Source organism: Lissotriton vulgaris, chromosome 10, assembly GCF_964263255.1.
Source record: "Lissotriton vulgaris chromosome 10, aLisVul1.2, whole genome shotgun sequence".
NCBI classification, from domain to species: Eukaryota; Metazoa; Chordata; class Amphibia; order Caudata; family Salamandridae; genus Lissotriton; species Lissotriton vulgaris.
This window is the reverse complement of record NC_141698.1, coordinates 81,523,288-81,548,492: the sequence shown is the minus strand read 5'-3', so window position 1 is coordinate 81,548,492 and position 25,205 is coordinate 81,523,288. Positions and strand designations below refer to the sequence as shown.

At 45.5% G+C, this 25,205-nt stretch overlaps 1 protein-coding gene across 2 annotated transcripts in view; it reads right to left on the bottom strand.

Annotated features, from left to right (window-relative positions):
• Positions 1–9,901: 9,901 nt before the first annotated feature.
• TRRAP (transformation/transcription domain associated protein) overlaps positions 9,902–25,205 on the bottom strand; it is a 737,638-nt gene continuing 722,334 nt past the window's right edge. Inside the window, exons 68-71 of one of the 2 annotated variants that reach the window (XM_086940544.1) lie at positions 22,001–22,185; positions 20,154–20,357; positions 16,869–17,063; positions 9,902–11,192 (exon numbers count right to left, since the gene is read on the bottom strand). In XM_086940544.1, coding sequence (XP_086796670.1) covers positions 10,908–11,192; positions 16,869–17,063; positions 20,154–20,357; positions 22,001–22,185 — 869 coding nt within the window. In that variant the 3' untranslated portion in view covers positions 9,902–10,907. The remainder of the gene's footprint in view (positions 11,193–16,868; positions 17,064–20,153; positions 20,358–22,000; positions 22,186–25,205) is intronic. The other variant, XM_086940545.1, reaches the window with a different exon arrangement.

The following is a 25,205-nucleotide window of genomic DNA, read 5'->3' as shown; positions in this document are numbered from 1 at the left end:
CCACTCCACAGTGAATGGTGAACTTGGCCGTATCACGACTGTCTTGCATGTCCTGAGAAAGGATGGCACTGGGTTCTTCCAGGACATGGGCCATACCTGTGCTACTGATCCCACAAGGTACAAGAATAGAGGTCTAAAAGGCAGGTGGTATTCAATGAGCAAAGAGCCAAACGTGTGGTTAAAAAGACCCTTTTTCTGAAGGCCTCTATCCAATTCAATTCCCTGTGAGGATGAGTGGCTGGGAACGATTTTAGGTTATTTTGTGGGCTGAAGCCTAGACTACAGGGCACTCTGGAGAAGATGGCACCTGGCAAAACCTGATTGACAGGAGGGCCTGAACAGTGTTAAGCCCAAGTCCCGAAAAGCATATCTGTAAGCGCCTCATTAAAGGGAATCAGGGGATCACAACTGGTTAGGGCAGGCTGAAGTACTTTGGCAAGACATTGGTCTTTACTTTGTAGGAAGATGAAGATCAAGAACCTCTGCCACCCACTTCACCACCAATGCAAAGGAGGCACTTACCTCTGTGGGAGGGCCCGGAGGCTAAAACAATCCAGTGTCCGAGGAGGTATCTAGGCCATTAGGCATCTGCAAGCATCCTGGTGGTCCTAATATCAATCATCTTCTTGCTAGGGCTGGACAAATATCCTCAGCATTATAGCTACCATTCTAAGAACCTGTGCCAAGCAATTGATGGAGGACATGAGCATTACCAGAGGGCAAGGGCACTGCATCAGTTAGAAGTATGGCTAATTGGCTGTGGCTCAGAAAAAGCAGCGTGCAACCTCAATTGAGGTAGGTTGGCTGTCGGTGTCTGTTGTCAATGCTGCCGGCGTCACCGAATTGCGTCCCGGCGAGGGTTGGGGCACAGAAGAGGGAACCGATACGAAAGTCGGTCTGGAGCCCAGAACAAATCCGGCGGGCCTAACTGGTACAGAGGGCAGACTCGCTGGTGGAATCCCAGTTGAAAGGCCTCTTGGTTATTTGAGACCCAGAGGCATACCAAAGGAAGACGGTAACTGTCAAAAAGCCACAGCCCGGCTTAATGGAATTTCTCGATTTGCTGTGGCGTCTTTGACAGAACAGGAAATTCAGGCTGCTTCGGGACCAAGGTCAGAATCAGCTCTGAAGGGGAACAGCTTTAGACAGAAATGCATGCCGACACCCTCATGCCTTCTCAGGAGAACACGAGCAGTGGGATGGGGCAATCTCTTGCGAATATGTGTTCTTACAACGAATTCCGTTGCAACGCATGCCTTTACCACGCATGTGTTACAACGGAATGGGTGTTCTTCGCATAGCTTTTTCCTCTAATACTTCCGTGGTGACGTCGTTAAGAGGAAGAAGTTTCTTTCCGTTTCCTCTTAAAGGATGCCGTTTGCCTGCACATCTCAACGTTTTTTGAGGTGAGTTTTTTTTTTGGCGCGAGACCCCCAAGCCCCCTTTTTTGTTACCCTTTACCACACATGCCTTTACTAACGTACCTCGTAGTAATGGTATGCGTGGTAAAGGCTTTCGTGGTAACCACGCATGCGTTGTAATGCATGCGTGGTTAATGTTTCCGTGAAAACGGCCGCGTTGTAGTGTTATGGCTTGCCATTAGGGCAGGCGGTGCATGATTCTGCTGCCAACAGGGAGCCTGTGTTGGTAGTTGGGAGGGCACACTGAAGAGGTTTTGAGACTGTGGCTAGCAGGTAGTCAGCAGGGTGGGCAGATCTCTTCGCCTTGAACTAGACTTGTGGAAACTGTGTCCCCAACCAGGTAAGCCAGGTAAGGGCTGGGTAGCATGGTGGTCATGGTGGCTTTGCTGGAAAGGACACGGCTGGTATCCCCTACTACAGCCAAGGAAGAGTGTGGCTGTCATGGTGAGCCCCAACAACTGGGGGTGAGCATACTCTCGTCCTTCAAGCACTCAAACGCTGATTCGCCTTGATCACCGCGCAGACAAGAGACTTCGAATGACATGTCCTTAAGGGATGCCTGGACATCTTCTGAAAAGCCAGCTCATCTCAGCTAGATGTGGCAACAAAGCCCCACCAATGAAGCAAAGGCCATGGCCAGCAAGTCAGTCATGTCCACCCACCATCTAACAACGAACTTTGCTGCATCCCTATCATCTGTCCTTGTCCTTAGCAGTGATGAGCGGGCATCATGATGGAATACGTTGGATCCGACAGGTGCAACGACAACGACTAGATTTTGCAGGAAAACAGCAAGAAAACCCACTTCCAAGGGCCCAGGACTGGATTGGCACCACTTTGCAGGGCAAACTCAGTTGGTAGAGTCCATTGGCTGTGGAAGGGTCGTTGATGTCCCTGAGACTTCAGAACAGGAGGCAAGCCAGCAAGCCCTTGGAGCCAAACTCACGGTTTATCCAATCAAACCTTCAGGATTTCCAAAAGCCGTTTAGGATGTGAAGTAATAGTAGACTTCACAACATGGGTCCCGGTGGGGGGGCACTTGACATCAAGTCAAACCTTCTCTCACGGTACGCGCCCGCTAGGCACCTGCAAATTGCCCTCTGTGCTATTCAGGTCCAAGGTTTGATCGGATAAACCGTGAGTTTGTTCAATATATCCCCAACAGGTTAGGGTGCGCCTTAGCAAGCGTATACCGCTGTGGTGGGTTGGTCCTGATGAAAGCTTCGCTAACAGCACTTTGAAGCAGAAACATGTGGACCACTTTTTGCACACTATGACAAATTGGATCCGTCTGGTCAATTTAGCCAGATTGAATACATCCAACTCACATGTTTTCACTGTTGCCTGCTTTTTTATCATTAAACTGTTTTGGGAATAAACTGAGGCATCTTTTAAAACTCACTAATTTCACAATCACTCACACACCACACAAAAAAACAGCTCTGCTGTAACCAGGTGTTGTAGCACATCATAGAGGCACTCGGCCTCTCTGGTGGAGACCCAATGATGAAGCATGTCACCAACTACGTTGGTGAATGAGGGTTATTTTAAACAAGAGTGATTCCTCGTGTTGGCTTTCCTTCCCTGTCCATTGTTTGGCTTCACTCTTTTGTTGTTTTTTGGAAAGAATAAGCTACTCACCTTTGGTAATGCTCTTTCTGGATCAGACTCTCTCTAACTGCAGATTCATTAACTTTTGAATATTGACCCCTCCGCACCCCCACCGTTAGAAGGATAATGGTTCGCTCAACGCGAAAGAGTCACTATCTTTGGAAAAAAGGAGGCACACATCCAGAGAACCAGCTTGTCTGGGTAGAACGAGGTGTGAGGAGGGTGAACAGAGAGGGTCTGTAGGTCACTCATCTTCTGTGCAGAGGTTATGGCCAGCAAAAAGACTGTCCTTGAGGGTAAGCAATCTCAAAGGACAGCTGTGCAGCGGTTCGAAGGGAGAACACAGCCCTGTTTGCTACAGTACCACATGGCGATGGGGTCTGTAAACATGTGAACCAGCCTCCTGTTGATGAATGGCAGTAAGCCTTTCAGTCTCAAGTGAATGGCTTGCAGCTTCAACAAGCTGATATGGAGCAGAGCATTTGCCGGAGATCAGACCCCTGTGATCTCCATCTCTCACAAGTGGCCTCTCCAGCCCAGAAGCTATATCTCAGTCACCCCTATCAGCTCGGGTGGGGTAAAGAGAGGGGTCTTCCACTGATCCAATTGTGGTCCATTTGCCACCAATGCAGATCTTGCACAGCCTACTCCAAAGTCAAAAAGATCACCCTAATGCTGCGCCAATGAAGATTTTAGATCCCACTGTGCAGCTTGCATATTCCACTTGGCGTGTTTGACCGGAGGCCAAAGTTCTAGAAGTCTCAGTCAACCTGGACTGTGTTCTGGGGCTAGGCACGAAATGTCAGCGTGTCCAGAATGGCTCAGATTAAACAAAGAGTCTTGCAAAGGTGTTGGATGACACTTCAGCACGTTTATAGTAAATCCAACGATGTTAGGAGATTTGCCGTAGTCTGGAGGCAGATGGCGACTGCCTGGGGCAAGCTCACCTTCAGCAGCCAGTCGTTAAGGTAGGAGGAAAACGGGAACCCCCGACCTCTGAAGAGGAGCTGCACCCATATTTCATGAGCCCCCTAAGGGCACTGGTGAAGCACACAGTGAGCATGGTGAACTGGAAATGCTCCAGGTCCACTGTGAACCACAGGTAATGCCTGTCGGCCTGCAGGACAGGGATGTGGAAATAAGCACCCTGCAGGTCCAGCACTACCATCCAGTCTCAAAGGATGAGAGCAGACAAGACCTGGGCCAGGGTGAACATCTTAAATTTGTCCTTCCGCAGAAGTCATTGAAAGGGTGAAAGTGTAAAATCAGACGGAGGCCTCCACCCTTCTTCGGTACCAAAAAGTAGAGGGAACACAACCATGGCCAACTTCTGGCATCAGTACCCTCTTAATGGCTTCTTTGGCCAAACGGCCATGCACTTCCAGTCACAATAGGGACCGGTGGCAGCCGGTCTGAGAACAGTGAAAGGTGAAGTGGGGAATTGCAGAAAGGTAACGCATAACACGGCTGAACAAACAGCAGGACCCACTTGTATGAATTTGTCTGCCACCCTGGCAGAAAATACTGGATTCTGATAGCGTGGCTGTGAGCCTGTCAATAGCATGCTAAAGCGGCTTAGGGCCTGCGGCAGCTGGAGGTATGAAGGACTGGGTTGCACACTTCTCCGGTTGTCCACTTGCTCTGTGGGTTTCACTGCCCCCAAAGGCTAGGGGACTGCTGTACTGCCTGTATCTACTAATGATACTGAAAATCCCTACCATAGCCATGGTGGGGTCGACATTGGAGATCTAGCTGGCGGGCAGGAGCAGACAGGCCCAGGGAGAGAGCAGTGGCCCTGCTGCCTTTAAAGTGCACCCGAACCGAATCAGCTTTATCCCCGAAAAGGCAAGAACCATCAAATGGTAGGTCCATAAAACTGTCCTGGATGTTTCTCAAAAAGCTAGTTGATCACACCCAGGCATGCCAGCCAAAGGCACACTGGTGCCTATGGCTCTACCAAAAGTCAGGTCAGTGGTAGCCACTCCACAGTGAATGGTGAACTTGGCCGTATCACGACTGTCTTGCATGTCCTGAGAAAGGATGGCACTGGGTTCTTCCAGGACATGGGCCATACCTGTGCTACTGATCCCACAAGGTACAAGAATAGAGGTCTAAAAGGCAGGTGGTATTCAATGAGCAAAGAGCCAAACGTGTGGTTAAAAAGACCCTTTTTCTGAAGGCCTCTATCCAATTCAATTCCCTGTGAGGATGAGTGGCTGGGAACGATTTTAGGTTATTTTGTGGGCTGAAGCCTAGACTACAGGGCACTCTGGAGAAGATGGCACCTGGCAAAACCTGATTGACAGGAGGGCCTGAACAGTGTTAAGCCCAAGTCCCGAAAAGCATATCTGTAAGCGCCTCATTAAAGGGAATCAGGGGATCACAACTGGTTAGGGCAGGCTGAAGTACTTTGGCAAGACATTGGTCTTTACTTTGTAGGAAGATGAAGATCAAGAACCTCTGCCACCCACTTCACCACCAATGCAAAGGAGGCACTTACCTCTGTGGGAGGGCCCGGAGGCTAAAACAATCCAGTGTCCGAGGAGGTATCTAGGCCATTAGGCATCTGCAAGCATCCTGGTGGTCCTAATATCAATCATCTTCTTGCTAGGGCTGGACAAATATCCTCAGCATTATAGCTACCATTCTAAGAACCTGTGCCAAGCAATTGATGGAGGACATGAGCATTACCAGAGGGCAAGGGCACTGCATCAGTTAGAAGTATGGCTAATTGGCTGTGGCTCAGAAAAAGCAGCGTGCAACCTCAATTGAGGTAGGTTGGCTGTCGGTGTCTGTTGTCAATGCTGCCGGCGTCACCGAATTGCGTCCCGGCGAGGGTTGGGGCACAGAAGAGGGAACCGATACGAAAGTCGGTCTGGAGCCCAGAACAAATCCGGCGGGCCTAACTGGTACAGAGGGCAGACTCGCTGGTGGAATCCCAGTTGAAAGGCCTCTTGGTTATTTGAGACCCAGAGGCATACCAAAGGAAGACGGTAACTGTCAAAAAGCCACAGCCCGGCTTAATGGAATTTCTCGATTTGCTGTGGCGTCTTTGACAGAACAGGAAATTCAGGCTGCTTCGGGACCAAGGTCAGAATCAGCTCTGAAGGGGAACAGCTTTAGACAGAAATGCATGCCGACACCCTCATGCCTTCTCAGGAGAACACGAGCAGTGGGATGGGGCAATCTCTTGCGAATATGTGTTCTTACAACGAATTCCGTTGCAACGCATGCCTTTACCACGCATGTGTTACAACGGAATGGGTGTTCTTCGCATAGCTTTTTCCTCTAATACTTCCGTGGTGACGTCGTTAAGAGGAAGAAGTTTCTTTCCGTTTCCTCTTAAAGGATGCCGTTTGCCTGCACATCTCAACGTTTTTTGAGGTGAGTTTTTTTTTTGGCGCGAGACCCCCAAGCCCCCTTTTTTGTTACCCTTTACCACACATGCCTTTACTAACGTACCTCGTAGTAATGGTATGCGTGGTAAAGGCTTTCGTGGTAACCACGCATGCGTTGTAATGCATGCGTGGTTAATGTTTCCGTGAAAACGGCCGCGTTGTAGTGGCCGTTTCCCGAACTATGTCAGGAGCAAGACTTTCTTTCGACCTCGACAGGTCACAAAGTGGAGTCTTCCGATGCGTAGCCACAAATCGCTTCGATTCCTGATGCTGGATGGCCTTGGGGTGCAGTAAGGCACATTCACTGCAGGCCTAGGAGCCATGGTCCGACTCCAGGCAAACCATGTGAGGGTGAGTCACAACATCTGTTTGGAACATTCTCTACAAGGCTTTAGCCTTGTAAATTTTGGTGGTGACATTAGTTATTAGTTATTTAGTTGGCTCCCTCAGCACCAGGACAGATGAGCTTAGCAGGAGTTATCTTGCCGACCATGAATGGCATCTCCTTCTGGGGGAAGCTCAAGGGATCTTCCCCCACTGGGGTTGATTCTTGATTAACCTTTTCGCCACCTCTCAAAAAACTCAGTGTCTCACCTTTTGCGCACATTAGCTTCCTCTTCCAAGATATCTTTGCAATGCGGTGTCCCTTTGCTGGGGACATCATCTAGCTGATCTCCAGCTTGTTATGGTTGTCAGTGTCCTCGTGGTACATGTTACTGCTTGTGGCACCTTGTACAGGACATAAAAGGAGAAGAGAAAGAGGGAAAAAACAAATATAGGAATAAAGCAGTGTGGGTCTGCTTCTCCAAAACAATCAGTTTCTGTTCCACACTTCTCAATGGATAAAAGGGAATGTGTGAGTGTTTCTGTTTATGAGAAGAGAGAGTGGCTGCACATGAGAAGTGAGAGTTGCTGTGAAAGGGAAGTGAGAGTGGCTGTGAATGAGAAATTAGTGACTGCACATGCGAAGTGCGAGTGACTACGCTTGAGAAGTGCGAGTGACTGCGCTTGAGAAGTGAGAGTAACTACGCTTGAGAAATTCGAGTGGCTGCGCATGAGACGTGACTGGCTGCGCATGAGACGCGAGTGGCTGCGCATGAGACGCGAGTGGTTGCGCATGAGACGCGAGTGGCTGCGCATGAGACACGAGTGGCTGCGCATGAGACACGAGTGGCTGCGCATGAGACACAAGTGGCTGCGCATGAGACACGAGTGGCTGCGCATGAGACACGAGTGGCTGCGCATGAGACACGAGTGGCTGCGCATGAGACAGTGTGTGGCTGCGCAAGAGAAGTGTGTGGCTGCGCAAGAGAAGTGTGTGGCTGCGCAAGAGAAGTGTGTGGCTGCGCAAGAGAAGTGTGTGGCTGCGCAAGAGAAGTGTGTGGCTGCGCAAGAGAAGTGTGTGGCTGCGCAAGAGAAGTGTGTGGCTGCGCAAGAGAAGTGTGTGGCTGCGCAAGAGAAGTGTGTGGCTGCGCAAGAGAAGTGTGTGGCTGCGCAAGAGAAGTGTGTGGCTGCGCAAGAGAAGTGAGTGGCTGCGCAAGAGAAGTGTGTGGCTGCGCAAGAGAAGTGTGTGGCTGCGCAAGAGAAGTGAGTGGCTGCGCAAGAGAAGTGAGTGGCTGCGCAAGAGAAGTGAGTGGCTGCGCAAGAGAAGTGACTGGCTGCGCAAGAGAAGTGAGTGGCTGCGCAAGAGAAGTGAGTGGCTGCGCTAGAGAAGTGAGTGGCTGCGCAAGAAAAGTGAGTGGCTGCGCAAGAAAAGTGAGTGGCTGTGCAAGAAAAGTGAGTGGCTGCGCAAGAAAAGTGAGAGTGGCTGCACATCAGAAGTGAGAGTGGCTGCACATCAGAAGAGACGGTGGCTGCACATCAGAAGTGAGAGTGGCTGCACATCAGAAGAGACGGTGGCTGCACATCAGAAGTGAGAGTGGCTGCACATCAGAAGTGAGAGTGGCTGCACATCAGAAGTGAGAGTGGCTGCGCGTGAGAAGTGAGATGGGCTGCGCTTGAGAAGTGAGATGGGCTGCGCGTGAGAAGTGAGATGGGCTGCGCGTGAGAAGTGAGATGGGCTGCGCATGAGAAGTGAGATGGGCTGCGCGTGAGAAGTGAGATGGGCTGCGCGTAAGAGTGGCTGCGCGTGAGAAGTGAGTGGCTGCACGTGAGAAGTAGGAGTGGCTGCACGTGAGAAGTGAGAGTGGCTGCACGTGAGAAGTGAGAGTGGCTGCACGTGAGAAGTGAGAGTGGCTGCACGTGAGAGTGGCTGCACGTGAGAAGTGAGAGTGGCTGCGCAAGAGAAGTGAGAGTGGCTGCGCAAGAGAAGTGAGAGTGGCTGCGCAAGAGAAGTGAGAGTGGCTGCGCAAGAAAAGTGAGTGGCTGCGCAAGAAAAGTGAATGGCTGCGCAAGAAAAGTGAGTGGCTGCGCAAGAAAAGGTAAAGTGAGTGGCTGCACAAGAAAAGTGAGAGTGGCTGCACATCAGAAGTGAGAGTGGCTGCGCGTGAGAAATGAGAGTGACTGCGCGTGAGAAGTGAGAGTGGCTGCGCGTGAGAAGTGAGAGTGGCTGCGCGTGAGAAGTGAGAGTGGCTGCGCGTGAGAAGTGAGAGTGGCTGCGCGTGAGAAGTGAGAGTGGCTGCGTGTGAGAAGTGAGAGTGGCTGCGCGTGAGATTGGCTGCGCGTGAGAAGTGAGTGGCTGCACGTGAGTGTGGCTGCGTGAGAAGTGAGAGTGGCTGTGTGAGAAGTGAGAATGGCTGCACTTGAGAAGTGAGAGTGGCTGCACGTGAGACGCGAGAGTGGCTGCACGTGAGAAGAGAGAGTGGCTGCACGTGAGAAGAGAGAGTGGCTGCACGTGAGAAGAGAGAGTGGCTGCGCCTGAGAAGAGAGAGTGGCTGCGCATGACAAGTGAGAGTAGCTGTGCATGAGAAGGGAGAGTGGCTGTGCATCAGAGGAGAGTGTGCAAAGGTACAATTAACAACTGAATTAAAGGAGTCTATGCTGCAGGGGTCAAGCACCACTTTTGAGGAATGAACTGTACAGGAATAGACCGGCCTGCTTGGTACTTGAGGGGAACTGGGTGTATTACATGCAGGGTGTGGCTACCCATCTGTGATAAAATATTCCACCACATCTACTTACGTACCTACGAAGGAGCCCGGTTTCTCTGAAAATGTTTTATGCAGTTTAAAAATGAAGCCCAGGATTACTTAAGTTAAGGTTCTCTTGATACCTTTGTGCTGCATTCTGTATAGGATAAGACCTAGAGCACCTCTTTGAAATTTTCTTGCAGGAACTCACAGAGGCTATAGGAGAAAGAAAATCCAGAAGCTACCCTACTGCAAACTGATGTCCACGAGGTAAGCAACAAAATCACAATGAAGATTTTTGTTGATGCGAGGTTAGGAATCTTGTAATCAGCTTAGTTGATTTATAGCCAGAGCAGGACCTTTTGCATTTCCGGCCTAATAACATCTGAAGTCTGCTCAAAAATCTTTTTACAAAATATTTATTTTGAAAATCACTGTACAAATGTTTTGTATGTATACCGTTTCCAAGACTGGCTATAAAAAAAGTAAACAAAAAAAAAGACAGTAAGCAAACTTTCAATGGAAAAACAATCTGTACATTGCACAAAAAGGAACATTCTTTTTTTTAAGATTCTACTTTGACAACAAATTTCACATACTACTGGTTACAAAAGGTCATCGTTAAAAAATATTCACAAACGTAATATGAATTACTGGTTTTGCATTTCACCAGTTACATTCAAAGACGGAAATACTTACAGGCGACGATTTTCTTTCTCCTCATTCTTTTTTACATAGATATATTGAAACATTGTAAAAAAAAAAAAAAGCTTAGAAAAACTGGTAACATTTGTAAAACCCTTGTGTGCGAAATAAAGCAGAACTCTTCATAATCTTTTCTGTTTAAATTTAAAAAAAAATAAGAAAGTGGCCTTTTCCGCATTTTACTACAATTTATGTACAAAGCAGGTTGAAGGTGTGTTTCGTCAAAACAAAAATTTCACAGCTTTACAAGTCATTGACTACCTTAACCTTTGGTTCAGGAAGAAAACGTACCCAAGGTCTGCAATGTGAAATAAAGAAACAAGTGGGCAACCACTTTAAAAATCTATAAATACGTTCCATTGGCTCACTTGTCTTATTCCTGGTCACTAAAAATACATCAAAAGCACTGAAAACAAATAATTATTCTGTACATATTCCATGACTGACCCTCCCCCATATATTTAAATGCCTTGCTTGAATACACCTATACAATTCTGTGTATACATTACCCAACATAACTTGACATAAAAAAACTGCATTGCCGATGTAAACATGATTAAAACATAGAATGACGTCAACGGCAGTTCATAAGTCAGCCATTAACTTCTAGAAATTCTTCTGCTTTACATCTCAAACTGTACATCGTTTCCAACCACAGAGCAGCGGGTAACACACATATATATATGTACAAAACGCATTTCCAGTTACAGCCAGGGGTGCCAGGCAGGGTCCATGCGACATAAATTGTCCAAGCTATTGGCTGCAGCCACTAGGGTGTTGACCTTGCTCTCCCCTCCTTCAAACTGCGCGAGGTTATGGAGGCGCGTTATGATGGCCGTCACAGCCTTCTGGACCAATGACACGAGCTGCTGACTGTCCATGTTCTCCGGCTGTCCAGCCGCAGACAGTGGCGAGGAGGTGTCCTCTTGTGTTTTCTTATGCCAAGCAATGATTTCATCCCTTAGCACCGTCTTCAAGATGCCATCAACCTGCGAGAATAAAACGGAGCAATTAGGTCCAAACTGGGAGAGTCCAATCCAATCCAAAATTCTTTATTCTGCATTTTACATTGACGCCATAAAAGTACAGATTAAAAATGACAATTATGTGCAGTTTAAAAAGGGTACAGAATCCAGGCGTGGTGCATTCCCCACGGCCGGGCCGCCGTGTATTACCTGGATTGAAAAGCGGACCGTGGGGCTTTGAATTTTGACATGGGGCAGCGACGCCGAGAAATAGACCATGCACGTTCTGGGGCCCATCCAGGGCAATGATTGGGGACACATTGAAGACGGCACCCATCCAGGGTAGAACCACTGCACTACGAATCCCAGAATACCAGGGCAACAGCTCATTGGAGCAGTCTATTGGCCTACAGGAAGGCAGAATTTCAAATAAAAGGTGTGGCAAGAAAAGCCGGAAGCTCTGTGAACCAGCCTATGATTAAGGTATACTTACCGAAACGCGTCAGGCTACATCCCGGCATGTGAGAGTTGGTCTGAGAGGAACTGTGGCTGCCAGAGTGTGATCCCACCTGTGGGCAACTTTTGGAGCGAAATATAATACAAGGCAGACCGGCCGTGGGGAATGCACCACCGCCTGGATTGAAAAGCGGACCATGGGGTTTGGAATTTTGACAAGTTCGTAACATGGGACAGCGACGCCGAGAAACAAACCATGCACGTTCTGGAGCCCATCCAGGGCAGTGATTGGGGACACATTGAAGACGGCACCCATCCAGGGTAGAATCACTGGACTACGAATCCCAGGGCGACAGCTCATTGGAGCCGACTATTGGCCTATAGGAAGGCAGAATTTTAAATAAAAGGTGTGGCAACAAAAGCGGAAAGCTCTGTGAACCAGCCTAGGATTAAGGTATACTTACCAAAGCAGGTCAGGTTACATCCCGGCATGTGAGAGTTGGTCTGAGAGGAATTGTGGCTGCCAGAGTGCGTTCCTGCCCGAGAGCAACTTTTGGAATACATATGTGTGTGTATGTATGTATGTATGTATGTGTATATATATATATATATATATATATATATATATATATATATATATATATATATATATATATATATATATATATATATATATGTGTGTATATATATATATATATACACACATGGCGGATTAGGCGAGGAAAGAGACACAGACCTCCGTAGTTTCTTCTGGGCAAAGATGTTATGTTATTTATTTAGAGAGACCCAACACAACGCGTTTCAAGCCCGTAAGCCCTTGTTCATACATACATACATACATATATATATATATATATATATATATATATATATATATATATACAAAGTTTTATATAGCGCGAACAAGATCTTTGCAGATATCAGAGCGCTTTACAGAAACAAGGGGTAGGGGCAACAAGAGGGTGATAAAACAAACTATTGAGTACAATATAGTAGTCGGTAGTAAGTGAGTAGCAAAATAGGATAGCAATCATATACAAATATAGTACCAATAGATAATCAGGTAACCAATAATACAAAAACGGTGCAAAGTCTTTGGTCCAACCATATAAAAATATAATACCAATAGATAATCAGGTTACTAATAATACAAAAACGGTGCAAAGTCTTTGGTCCAGCAAACCTAGAGTTCAGATGAACTTGGCCATAAGGAAGGCTTTTACCTCTTTCTTGAACAATGCAGTGGAGGAAATAAGCCTGGTTTCAGGAGGGAGTGCATTCCAGATCCTGGGTGCCATTCCAGAGAAGGAGCGTTTGTATGTTTTTTCCTTCCGGAATCTTCGAGGTTTCAGGAGGAGATTTTTTGTACTTCTATTGGATCTCGAGCCTCCTGATATAGTCAGCTTTTGAGTGAGGTAGTTGGGAGACTTGTGGTGTACGGCTGAGTGTGTCATACAGGCAATTTTCAGCTGTATTCTGGCCTCAAAAGGCAGCCAGTTAAGGGATTTTTAAGTCAGGGGATATATGCGAATGTTTTCTTGAACCAGTGATAAGTCTTGCGGCCGCGTTCAAGGAGGCTCTTAGGGGTGCGGTTGTTGAAAGGGGGAGTCCGCTGAGGGCCACAACTCCGTAGTCTATGCAATATTATATATATAGTCTATATAATCCTAAGTGTCATCGTAGTCCTTCAGAGACCACTGGAGTGCCAGTTTGTAGTCCTAGGTCTATATTACTCCCTTTTTGACGGGGGGGGGGGAGGGGGGGAGGTATCAGTGAATCCGGCCACCTTAGAGCATCTGAAAGATGGTAACAAATATGCTGCTTACAGCGATCACTAACTTCCCGAAGGCCTCAATTTTTAACACCTTGGTGGTCTCTAAATCCTGTGGTGGAACGCCCAATCACTGCCGTAGTAGATATGAAAAGTAAAGCTGAGGCCTAGTTTGTCTCGCCGACAGAAAGCAACATTTTGAATGCTGTTTCTTTTCAATATTAAAACAAATATTTTACGATTGTACAATTTTGTGCATGTTCTGTATGTTTCCATTCATTGTTTGGCAAAGCATGCGTGCTTTGTAATAACACCACCCTCTGTTGTTGAATGTAAGGGAGAATTTGGCATACAGTGGAAATCGTATGCTTCAGGTTCTTAAATTTGTGGCTTAAATGCAAGGTATACTTGTACGTGCCTTTTTTTTTTTTTTTACAGAGTTTTATATAACGCAAACTTGACCCGAAGGTATCAGGTATCAGAGCGCTTTACACGAGTACAAGTTGCGTTACATGAGGACACATTAATTTTTGTTAGGCACGGGGAGATTATGTGATTTGCCCAGAATCACAGGATGTTCAGCTCCTTGCCGAGACTCGAACCCGATTCCCCAGATTAGAGGTTGACCACTCTAGCCGTTAGGCTAACTCCTCAGCCTTTTGCTGTTCCGTCATCTTGATGTGATATTTGTTTTTTCTCCATGTGCTTACACAGACCAAGGTGTGTTATGCTGCCCTCGTGGTGTATGCCCTACGACCCACTGCCTGTTCTCATATGCCACTGGAAAAAACAAGCATTGGCAAAGCCAGTAGGTATCACCTACTATCACTATTGGCTTGTCAATATTTTTTAGACTTGTCGTACAGCAGTGCAGCTGTAGTGCAACATGGCTAAAAGTAGGAAAGAAACGCTATAGCGTGGCAGCACTCCAAGTCGTAGCTCTTCTTTTTCTTTCTTTTTTCTTTCTTTCTATTAACTTTCAGCCATGATACACACAGCTGTGCTGCTGCACAACATGGCTAAAAAACTTTGACATGCCATTAGCTCTTGTAGGTGAAAGACGCGACCTATTGCCTTTGTGAATGCTTGATTTTCATCTGTGACTATTTGTTTGTCTGGAAAGTTGATCCTGAATAGTCACCCCTAAATAACTTTTATTTGGACTAGGCTTAGTATCCGGGCATTTTATCTTTAGCTGTCTTCTATTTTTTATATGCTTAAATTGCTGTGTTTTTATAATTTTACTTGTTTTAAAGTGAAAGACTTTCATTTAATGTCGTTCAATAAAATCCAGGAACCCAGTCTTGTTTTGCTGTACCTCGATATTACTTTACTTGAAATCCTAAATCCCTGATCTAGGTTTGTCCTTTGTATTGTATCTTCGGAATGGTAATATTCCAGTGGAAATTAAGCTGTGTTTTTTTTGTTTTTTTTTTGTTTTAGCAGTGCACATTTTAATACAGTAGGTATTTGGAAAACTATCTTTTAAAACTATACTGTCCAATCAGGAAATCGGTATTTTAAGTGTACAGGTATATCTCAGAGAAGGAGGGAGTATGCTCCCCAATCCAAAGTGGTGTCTAGTGTTTGATGAGGAGAAGCAGCTGGAGTAGTTCCTCTTAGAGGGCAAGGATCTCCATCTCTTTGGTGGCAATATCAGGAGACTGGGAACTTCAGGCATTCTTCAGTTTGTTCCCGTCAGGTCAGCACCACCCTCAGTCTGTCTTCTTTGGAGGGCTCCAATTCGATACAGTCCGCATTTGAGTTTCCTCTTTGGGCAGCTTCCACAGGGACTTTCTTACATGGTCTTTTGTGTATGTCTAGGCCCTGTCATCCTTTTGAGCTGCAGAGGTAGGAATAGTGGATGTTCCTACGCACATTTGTGTGGTTGTGTTACTTCTGGGAAGCTTGGTGCTGCTCAGGTTGCGTCCGACGCTGGAATGGACAACACGTTGTACACAGAGAGGTATGCAAGGTCAGAAGAAGTTAAGAGTTCTGATCCGTATTAGCGACATTTCAGCAGTCGCTTACAAAAGTAACAATGGCAATACTCTGAAAGATGCAGAGAACCGTAGCCATGTCAGACCGAGTCAAATTCAGGGCTGAGGAGGAAGAATGTTACTCCTATGCACTGTCGTTAGAGATGGGTTCACTGGGATTCTTATAATTCTCTCCCAATGGGATCCCAAGACTGACACCTTTCAGTGTTCTGAAGCCTCCTATATGTTATCTCCTGACAAACCTTGCACTTTTTCATGGGGTGAGAATCTGAATGTTACATTCATTCTTCCAGGCTTTCTTCGCACCACTAGCACATGTTAGGAAAGCCAGTATGAGAGCCAAAGGGAGCATGAGAAGAAGGAAACACCAGGCAGAAAACGTTTTAAAGTGTTCTATGATGTTTGTTCGGGTAGTCGATAAAAGTCAACGACCCTCCAATAGCAGGATGAAGCACAGTGCAAATTTTGGAAGTCTTCATTTGTAGGCAACAGGTTTCCCCTCTTCTTATAATCTATAATTAGCAGCATCCACCATGCTCTACTTTCTTCTAATTAAAGTGTCTTTATCGGTGGTGTTTTGTCAAACAAAACTTTAATGTACAAATACAAATTAACTAGTTGCATTTAAAAATAAAAGTCTTAAAAAGTTGTGTTTTCTAGTTAGGTTTTAGTTTTCAGAACTGAAAATGGATGCTTAAACATTATGTTTTAGAGTCCTACACATGCACGGAGATGTTCTGCTGTTATGAAATCAACGATGAAGAGCCTCTGTAACCACCATGCCGAAATTCTAGTTCCAAACACAATTCAGGTCCTGTCTGATAATGAAACAACTGCATGGAGGAAAGGCCTTATCAAGTCAGGAAACCAGAAAGGTCACCATGGACTGTATCTTTGTTGTGGGGTTATTCACTTAGAACCCAAAGTGGAAAAGGCTTCTAAGGGTCAAATGTGGCTGTGCTTGCCCCTTGGATGCACCATTATAAAACAATCACCCAGGGAAACATATTATCTGGTCAGCACCCCAGAGCTGGTGAATGACAAGGAAGGATCGGGAGCACCTCTGTTTACAAGGAGGGCACCCAAACAACCTTCAATCCCCAGCCCCCACTCTGCTCCCCGGATCACTTTAAACAACTCCTTTTGCTCCTCCAATTCAGGAGAAACATGAATACGTCCTTAACTTCCAGCACATTTAAAATATCGTTTACGTGCTATAGCGTTTAGTTTTGTAAGTAATTAAAAGTTCTCTTTGAATAAGTCTTCCCGACTCCTGTCTCAATCTTTAAAAACACCCAATATACCCTCTTGTGTGTCTTAGTTATTGGTTGTTTGACTGTTGCCTCCTATATATATATATATATATATATATATATATATATATATAGACTCTGTTCCTTTTCAAATGCTCCGCTACACTTTGGCGACTGGTTCGCACTATGTAATCTAATCAAAATGAATGTGCTCACATACCTTGAAATTTGGCTGTGCAAAACAACGAGCTACCGCAATCATCGAGGCAGTCAGAGGGCCAGACACACCAATAGTCGTGAGAAATTCAGAGATATTTGGTGTGAGCCGAAATGGGACAGGCCGATTAGCATCCAGGTCCCCGGAGGCATCACTGATGTCAAACCGAAAGTATGCCACATTGAGTTTCCCAGTATCCTATAACATAGGGAGAAAAAAACATGAAAGAGGGGTAAATACGAATCTCGCAGACTTCAGTGCAATACAACACACTCAATTAATTTGGGATAAGGTCGCCCTGTTAAGAAGCTACTTAATTTCTTAAACAATCAAATTGCAGATGTAGGTACCATACTTTATTTTAGTTTCAAACATTTTCAATGACTTTCTAATTCATAAACGACTAAAAACCTACAGAAACCCAAAAGTAATACTCAATTATGATATTTAAGAAAAGACGGTGTGGATCTTCAAAACTGGTTCCAATGAAACTAAAACAATTTAAAACTGAATCCAAGTCTCATGAGCTCAAGACAGAAAAGCTCTCTATACTCCACTTATTTATTGGGAATTATTGTAGGGCTATTCGGTTTCTTGCTTAGAGGCTAGGCTTCACAGCAGGTTGCACAGTAGATCAATACAGTGTATTGTTTTAAAGAGAAACGGATAGCCCTGCTAGGGACGCATAAACCAAAACTTAGCACTGTGCATGAATTACCCTACATCTTCCCCAAGACTTGCGGCAGTCTCAAGTGCTAAGTTTCTCTTTCTTGTATTCCTGAACCCGCTACTCTCCAGGTTGCAAAGACAAAAAATGTCTTACAGTCAGGCAGGCAAAAATATAGAGTTAGACATGAGGACCACAGAGGAAAAAATGGGAATAAGTAGAACTGCTCATGTGTTTGCACTTATTTTCTGAACTTTTTTGCAAGACACAGAATATATTACGTATCCCCGAGAGGAAAGTGGGGATGAAGAACCTACAGAGGAATACTATCCATCAGAAACAAGATTAAAAATGACTTTAATGCTAGCTTCCTCTGCAGCACCTGCAATTATTAAAATTCATTTTGAACTCCCCAATTAATATGGAGGTGTAGCTCTTCAGCCAACTCCAGACAAAGATATAAACAAAGACATTAGCCTGGGACCAACAGCAGCCCCAGCTATACCATCTGAATCTAGACAAAAGTATGCAATTAAGTTTCAACTTTACAAGTATCCATGATTTTTTTTGTTAAATATGGATATGCACGGTGATAATGGCATTTTTTAACATACTTACTCTTTTACTGTTCTTCCTTTACAGGTCTTGTATTCTAGAGTTCATAGGTATGCTGTGTTATCCATTTCGAATGACTGCTCAACTACATTGTTGGTATTTTATAATTATATGCAGTTACTTGTTTTTGTATTCTTGTACGGGATTGATACCCAAAAGTTGAAATGTGCCTCAAAAAAGGTAAAAACAAATAATGGAAACAACTGCCTGCTATTTTATCTTCCCCACCTCCGCCCGCATCAGTGGATAACTCCAAGACACCCCTCTAATGGAGCAGGGTTATGTCTCATTGCCCCAAAGCCATCTATCACCATTATCACAGTCTAAGTATTTTAAAACTGTGGTCTAACCTGCAGTCAGTAGAGCAATCAACATTTATCAATCTCCCTTGAGATAGGGAATTAAGTTTTAATTCTTGCTTCGAGTACTTCCTCAGAAAAGTTAATCAACTAAAATAAAACAGACATCCACCACAAAAAAAAAAATGCGCTGCCCATTAAAATGTCTTTGCTAATACTTGAATAAAATTTACATTTTAAATTATGCACATCGCAGTTAAAATACCATAGCTCTTAAAATATTTTTGAGCGTCTAAAATATCATTATTCTTTAGGTTTTAAATTGACTTAATGGACATTTCACACTGGGATATGTTTTTCAATGTACTTACGAGAGGTTATGAAAGCTTTACTTGTGGTTCACACTCGACACCTATCACTTAAACGTATCAATCAAAATGGATCAGCGAATGCATGTACCAACCAAAAGCAAGACAACTGAGCCAAAAGCAAGACAACTAGACCGTGATCTTTGAGACTAAAAGGCGTTTAGGGCATCACATGGAACTGTACTCTCACTGCTGATTGCCACTCTGCATATTTGTTTTCTAGGTTTTCTTTCACGCCACACTTTTCTCCAAGAAAGCGCCAGGTCGCCGATTGCTTGAGAGAGGGGTAAGTTAACTCCCACTGCACACACTAGCCTGCTCTTCCATCATACACCTGTAATCCAGCCAGAGCCTCACCAGCAGCAGAGCGAAGACCTGCTAATATCATGGGCTGGAGCAGGGATTTCAAGGGTGACCGCACAGGGGCTCTCGGTCCAACAGATCACCATTAAAAGGCATCAAGGGATGATCCTACCCATAGGATTGATGCCACGTATGAAGCAAGATATTGTTTTTTCAAACAGTGACTGTGAGACGTCAGTTAAATCAAAGCATAAATGCGTCTCTAATGTATCATCTCTAAGGCCTCTCTTTCAATCGCTGCTTTAAGGCTTACTGCACGCCTCTTTATCTGAGAATATGAGCATCGCGAGCACATCTCCCATAGGCCTATTCTCTGGGCCATGAGGCAGAGAGTGGCTTTAGGCACAGGGCTGTATATCACAGGTGCTACCGCCCTCTAACTGGTTCCACTCCAAGGAGTCAGGGCTTACTTCTTCAAAGGTCGATAGCAGGATTGGAACTTACAGTATGACACAGTAATAACAGGAAAAAAACTCATTGTCTATGCAGACTTAAAACTTTTTTAAAAAGAGATCTTTATATATAGAAAATATTGGGCAGCTAAAACAAGAAGCACAAAAACCACGAGGCTGAAAAGGTTTTCTAAAGCTATGGGAACTGATGAGTGAGTTCTCATTTGCCTTGTGGCAGAGAGCGGTTCGATGTATTCAGTACACTTTGATATGTCTGCACTTCGTCCCAGTTTCCCTGCGGCCCTGTGTTAAAGGGGCTGTGCACATCGACAGCAGTCTACTCTAAATTTCTAGACACCATACCACCCCAAACTTTACATTTAAAGATGGGTGGCCCCCTACAATTTCTGAAAGAATTTGCACATGCGTCTAATAATCTGCAAAGGAATGTTCTACTGTGTGTGTGCTTTCAAGTCAAAGGGCCGGATATAACAATTTATTCAGACCTTAGAACTTCCAAGATCATACACTACACAGCCTTCATCAAGATACAGAAGTGTACTTCTGTACAGATGTAATCTCACCTGGGCAATCTGTAGCATTTCCGGGTTTAATCTGTTCAAGTGGAAGACAAATTCAGCAAAACCAATTAATGCCAATTGAATAGTAAACATCTTTCGGAATGTCCAATAGTCTGTAGCATTAGGGAATGCATGTAACGCCCACTCCTTCAGCATGCTTCTGGGCACCATGTTGCTTTGCACTTCCTTAAGAATATCTCTGAGCACCTAAAATACAATGAAACACATTAAAATAATGAATATTTTAAAAGCCATAACAAACGACTTAGAAACATAACTAGCTTTTTTTATTTTGCAATTTTATTTAGGTTCTAAAAAGAAGTAAAATCATTAAAGACGCTAATACAATTATAAGTCAAATATTTTGAAATGTACAAGGTTTCGCAATATGTAAACGTGTAACAAATTTTAACCTCTTTCTTAACAGCATTATTAAAAACCACAGCATTTCAGTCTTTGGGTTCATCACTGTAACAACACTGACTTTTTGACTCTTTTCTAACCTTTTTTTCTAATCAGACAACCCTTTAGAGAGGGAATGCTTACAGAAACGAGGTTTTACAGCCAGAGACGCACCTGACAACGTGATAATCGGCTGGATTTAATGAGTGCTGGAAGCAAATTCTCCAGGTCAACAAACCCAACAAATAGGACACAGCAGTCACCTGTGCATCATTAAACATGCTGATTCACTTTCCCTTCACAAAGGAAGCCTCAGCACTGGATCCAGGCAAGCCTCCTTATGAAGACTGTTTGTTCATGGACCTTGCTGTGTAGAGGAGCACTGCCGTGAAATGGGCTTGGATGCATCTTTGCCATGTCCAGCCTGCTGCACATAGTGGTCTCGAATACAATCTGGGAGACCATTTCTGAATGAGGCGGCCATTTCCCACAAAGTATGATTACAGCTGAACAGCAGGCATGAAGCATTTGTGAAATGTAGTGCAAAGCTACACAATGCACAAGCCCTAGGGTCAGGTTGTCTAGGATCTTGGGCTCTATACAGGGGAGTGGATGGGAATGCCTGCTGCTTTATTTTTCTGCAACACCAGACTATCTGGGGTGGCAAGCAAAAACAAGTAGAATCTAGTGGCACGTTTGCCTATTTACTGCAAACTTTTCCCACATAGTTTGGAAGGGATCTAGTAGAAGCCCCATAAACAGAAGCCCCATAACAGGTTGGTTGAATAAGATGGCTGCATAAGTTCAACAGGAATCAGATTTTACCTCTTGTGACTAGAAGTAGTTTGAAGCCACATTCTGCCTTCTTAATGGCCAGCGAGAAAGAATTGTTGGGTGGGGGGGGAGGGGGGGGGGGGGGGATGGGGGGGCTGGTTGAGTGATGCCTGCGATACTTGCTGGGGGGTTGGCGGTTGAGTGACGCCAGCTGTACTTCAGGAGGGAGGGGGGGGGGTTGGTTGGCTGGGGGTTGGAGGTTGAGTGACGCCAGAAGTACTTGGTGTGTGTGTGTGTGTGTGTGTGGGGTGGGGGTGTCTTGGGGGGTTGGAGGTTGATTGACGCCAGCAGTACTTGCAGGGTGGGAGAGGAGGGGAGGTTGGAGGTTTAGTGGCATCCGCAGTACTTGCAGGGTGGGGGGGATGTCAGTTGAGTGACGGCAGCGGAACTTGCATGAACGCCAGGCATGCAACAGATTCTCATTACTACCCGCATGACAACGGCCCCAACAACGCTAGGATGCCTGGCTTCACCTTGGGGGTGCCCAGGAGTGGGCACTTCACAGGGAAAAGCCAGGAAGGGTTCCACAGCGGTATGCGTACAAGCGCTTGAGATACCCCTTCGGGGGTCGATTCGGTGCGCTATACAAATACTACTACATTTACATGACGTACCTGATGGCTGGCCTGCGTCCCTCGAGCCTGCACCGTCGCCAGCCTGTCGTAGTAGCGAGAGATGGGGTTGTCGTGCTCGATGCCCTTCTTGGCACAGCGCTGCTTGTAAATCTCCACCAGGGACAGCGACGAGGGGTTGTCCTCGACCAGGCGCATCTGTGGGGAGACTGCCACTACCCGGGGTACTGCAGTTTAGAGAGAGGGATATGAGTTAACTCCTGCAGGCTTAAAGTGCTACACATCAGTATACTTGTTGAAGGGATTGAGGTAATACTTCATTATTTACCATCAGAATTAACATTCGGAAGCACTCAGTACATGTGGAGCTTCCACACTGGCGTCCGTTCTCCTAATCATGTGTATGGACCATCACAGAATAAACAGCCAGTTTCTAAAGCACACCTTTACCACTGGCGGAGTATCTTCGCGCTCATCACAGATATTTATTGCACACAATGCAAAGGAGCTCATATTATCAACCTTCGAATGATGAAATAATGAGAGAACCTGCAGTTAAACACAGGCCCAAGAAGTGGATACTGCTCTTGAGCAATAAACCAAGGACTTACACTAAAACAGGTCAGGGGCCAAAAAAGCACACACTATCCAGGCCTAGAGCTATTTTCAGAATCATCTTGAGCACACACACCTTCTGCCCAGGAAGAGACATGAGGTCATCCAGTTCACCCAGCAGCACTACGTAAAGATTTCATTCATTGATACTGTTTCACAAAGCGAAAACTGATTCCTTATCAATACAAAAATGTCTAACGATCTGATCAGGAACTGAAAATCATCTGTACTTGTACCGAAATCAAAATAAATTTACAGGGAATAGGATTCTGTGAGGCGGGGTGTCTAGCAATGGTTCAAAGTGTTGTTCCCAGGCAGGTTTTCATGAAAACCTATGTTTTATATATGCAGGCTATCTTACTCCGATATGATGAAAGTCTTATATGTATCCGGCTCTCCTGGACTTACTCTGGAAACTCGGAGGAAGAGGTTGGAAGAGATGTTTCCACCTCATCTCCAAGGCTCTGAGAACCCAGCCAGTGGTTAATGTAGCTCAGTCTGGAGTACCCTTTGCAGAAACCTTTATTTAGCGCTGGGCAGGAAACAACCGCGGCTTGCACAGCAGAAGAACCTGCGAGTCACAACACAGGAAACGGCACAACAGCAAAGCTCGGACGTCACAGTTCAGGAATAGAAACTCACGGCGATGAGACGATTAAGAGACTGGTGCCAAGATCACGAAGAGCCGCGGACAGGAACTGCGCTCTGGCTGGATAGCAGCGTCGTCTACAAAAAGCAGACCTTAATAAGAAGAAATACGTTACCTACCTGTAAACAGGATGGGTAAAAGAGAGCTGAAGCGACTCGAAAAAATGTCTCTCTGTAGGTCTGTGGTTACAGGCGTAGCAATCGTGTTTATTTTACGGGAGGACTTCCAGCTTAATGCGAGGGAGCACCCAAACAGCACCAGCTGAACACCCAAACAGAACCAGGTGAACACCCAAACAGCACCAGAGTCATTAAAAGCCCCAGAGTCATTAAAAGCACCAGAGTCATTAAAAGCACCAGTGACGGAGAATGCAAATTCAGTAAGTCAGGGTTATGTATTTTTAAAGAAAAGGGCGAGTGGCTTTGCTTTTCACATTACACAAAAAATCGTTAATCTACAAGAGAGTCTACTGTGGTAGAGATGTACGTAACCTGCAGGGCAGCAGTTTAAATTGTAGCAGGGCAAAATCACCATCCATCCTACAGAGGTCGAATAAAATGAGCATCACGTGAGGGACTCAGTAAGATTCGTGATTCACTGTGTCACCTGATTGCAAGGCTATGATGGCAAGTGCTTTGTGAACATGGCAATAATGGTTTTTAGAGGTGTCTCAGAATGTGTTGATCAAAGATGTTGCAATAGGAGTATTCTTGAAAGATAAAGGTACAAAGACTTGAATCCAGGCGTCTGATTATAAGCACACGAAGGATGAGAGAAGACGCCAACCCCACAGCTTAAAGGGAGCCGTGCCATGTGAGGGCGCACACGGCCTCTTCAGTCATGCACTCTCCACACTTTTCTTGGATTTCAGCAGTTTTGTTGGCTGATGTCACTAGGACCATCGCCCTTTGAAGCAAAGATCCCCAACTCACTGGTGTGCTTTATCAGAGAAACTGTGCAGCACGTGGGAGACCACCCAAGGCCAATCTACAAGACATTTGAAGCTGTGGTCTTCTTCACGAGAAACCACACCTTTAGGCTCTTTGAAAGCAACATTTTGTGTTTGACTTTTTGGCCCAACAGCTTGATTAGTTCATTTGGGGATACCATGACAGCTCGGCACATTGTGGTTGTGAATCTCCACTGCTGGTCAAGCAGGTCCAGCCAGCCATACTCATTCTGCGTGCTTACGGACCACCACACGAGCTCTCTAGGCAGAGTGAAACTGCCTGAACCATGGAAAACAATAAAACCATCTATACTGTAGAAACCCTCACTGTGTCAATTCTGTAACGTAAAGCTATAGAGAGAAGAAGGAAACTGCAAGATGTACAAACCACAGGCCTTTCGACTCCTTCGGCCAGGACCAAAGCATTGAATGATGCAGGATTAGTGCAGCTGTGTAAAGACAATGGAGTGCTGGCAATTTTAGTATTGCCTACCCTAAATTTAGGTTAACAATGCAGACTTTTCTTCTCTCCTTCCCTAATATTTAAAAGATTTAGATGTGATAGAACGAATATGCTACTTACCAGTATGCATCTGTTCTTGGCATGTAGGGCTGCTGCCATTCATATCTGTGCATAGATCGCCACCTAGTGTTGGGTCCGGACGATTGCACATTGTTGTTCTGGAAGAGTCTTCGAAGTATCACGAGATAGGTGGCTCCTTCCCTGGACTACAGTGCGCATGGGCATCGACTCCATCCTCAGATTGTTTTTAGCTATTGTGGCAAAGATGGAGTGAAACTCTGTGAATGATGACCATGCTAGAAGTATGTGTGAATGCTGCAGCCGCTACAGGCGCCGGGGAGGAGGGCGGGCGATATGAATGTCAGCAGCCCTACATGCCAATAACAGATGCATACTGGTAAGTAGCATATTCGGTTCGAGGCATGTGGGCTGCTGAATTCATATCTGTGCATAGAATACATAGTAGTCCCTCCATTAACGGCGGCCGCCTGTGCCAGCTGCAGCAGTTTGG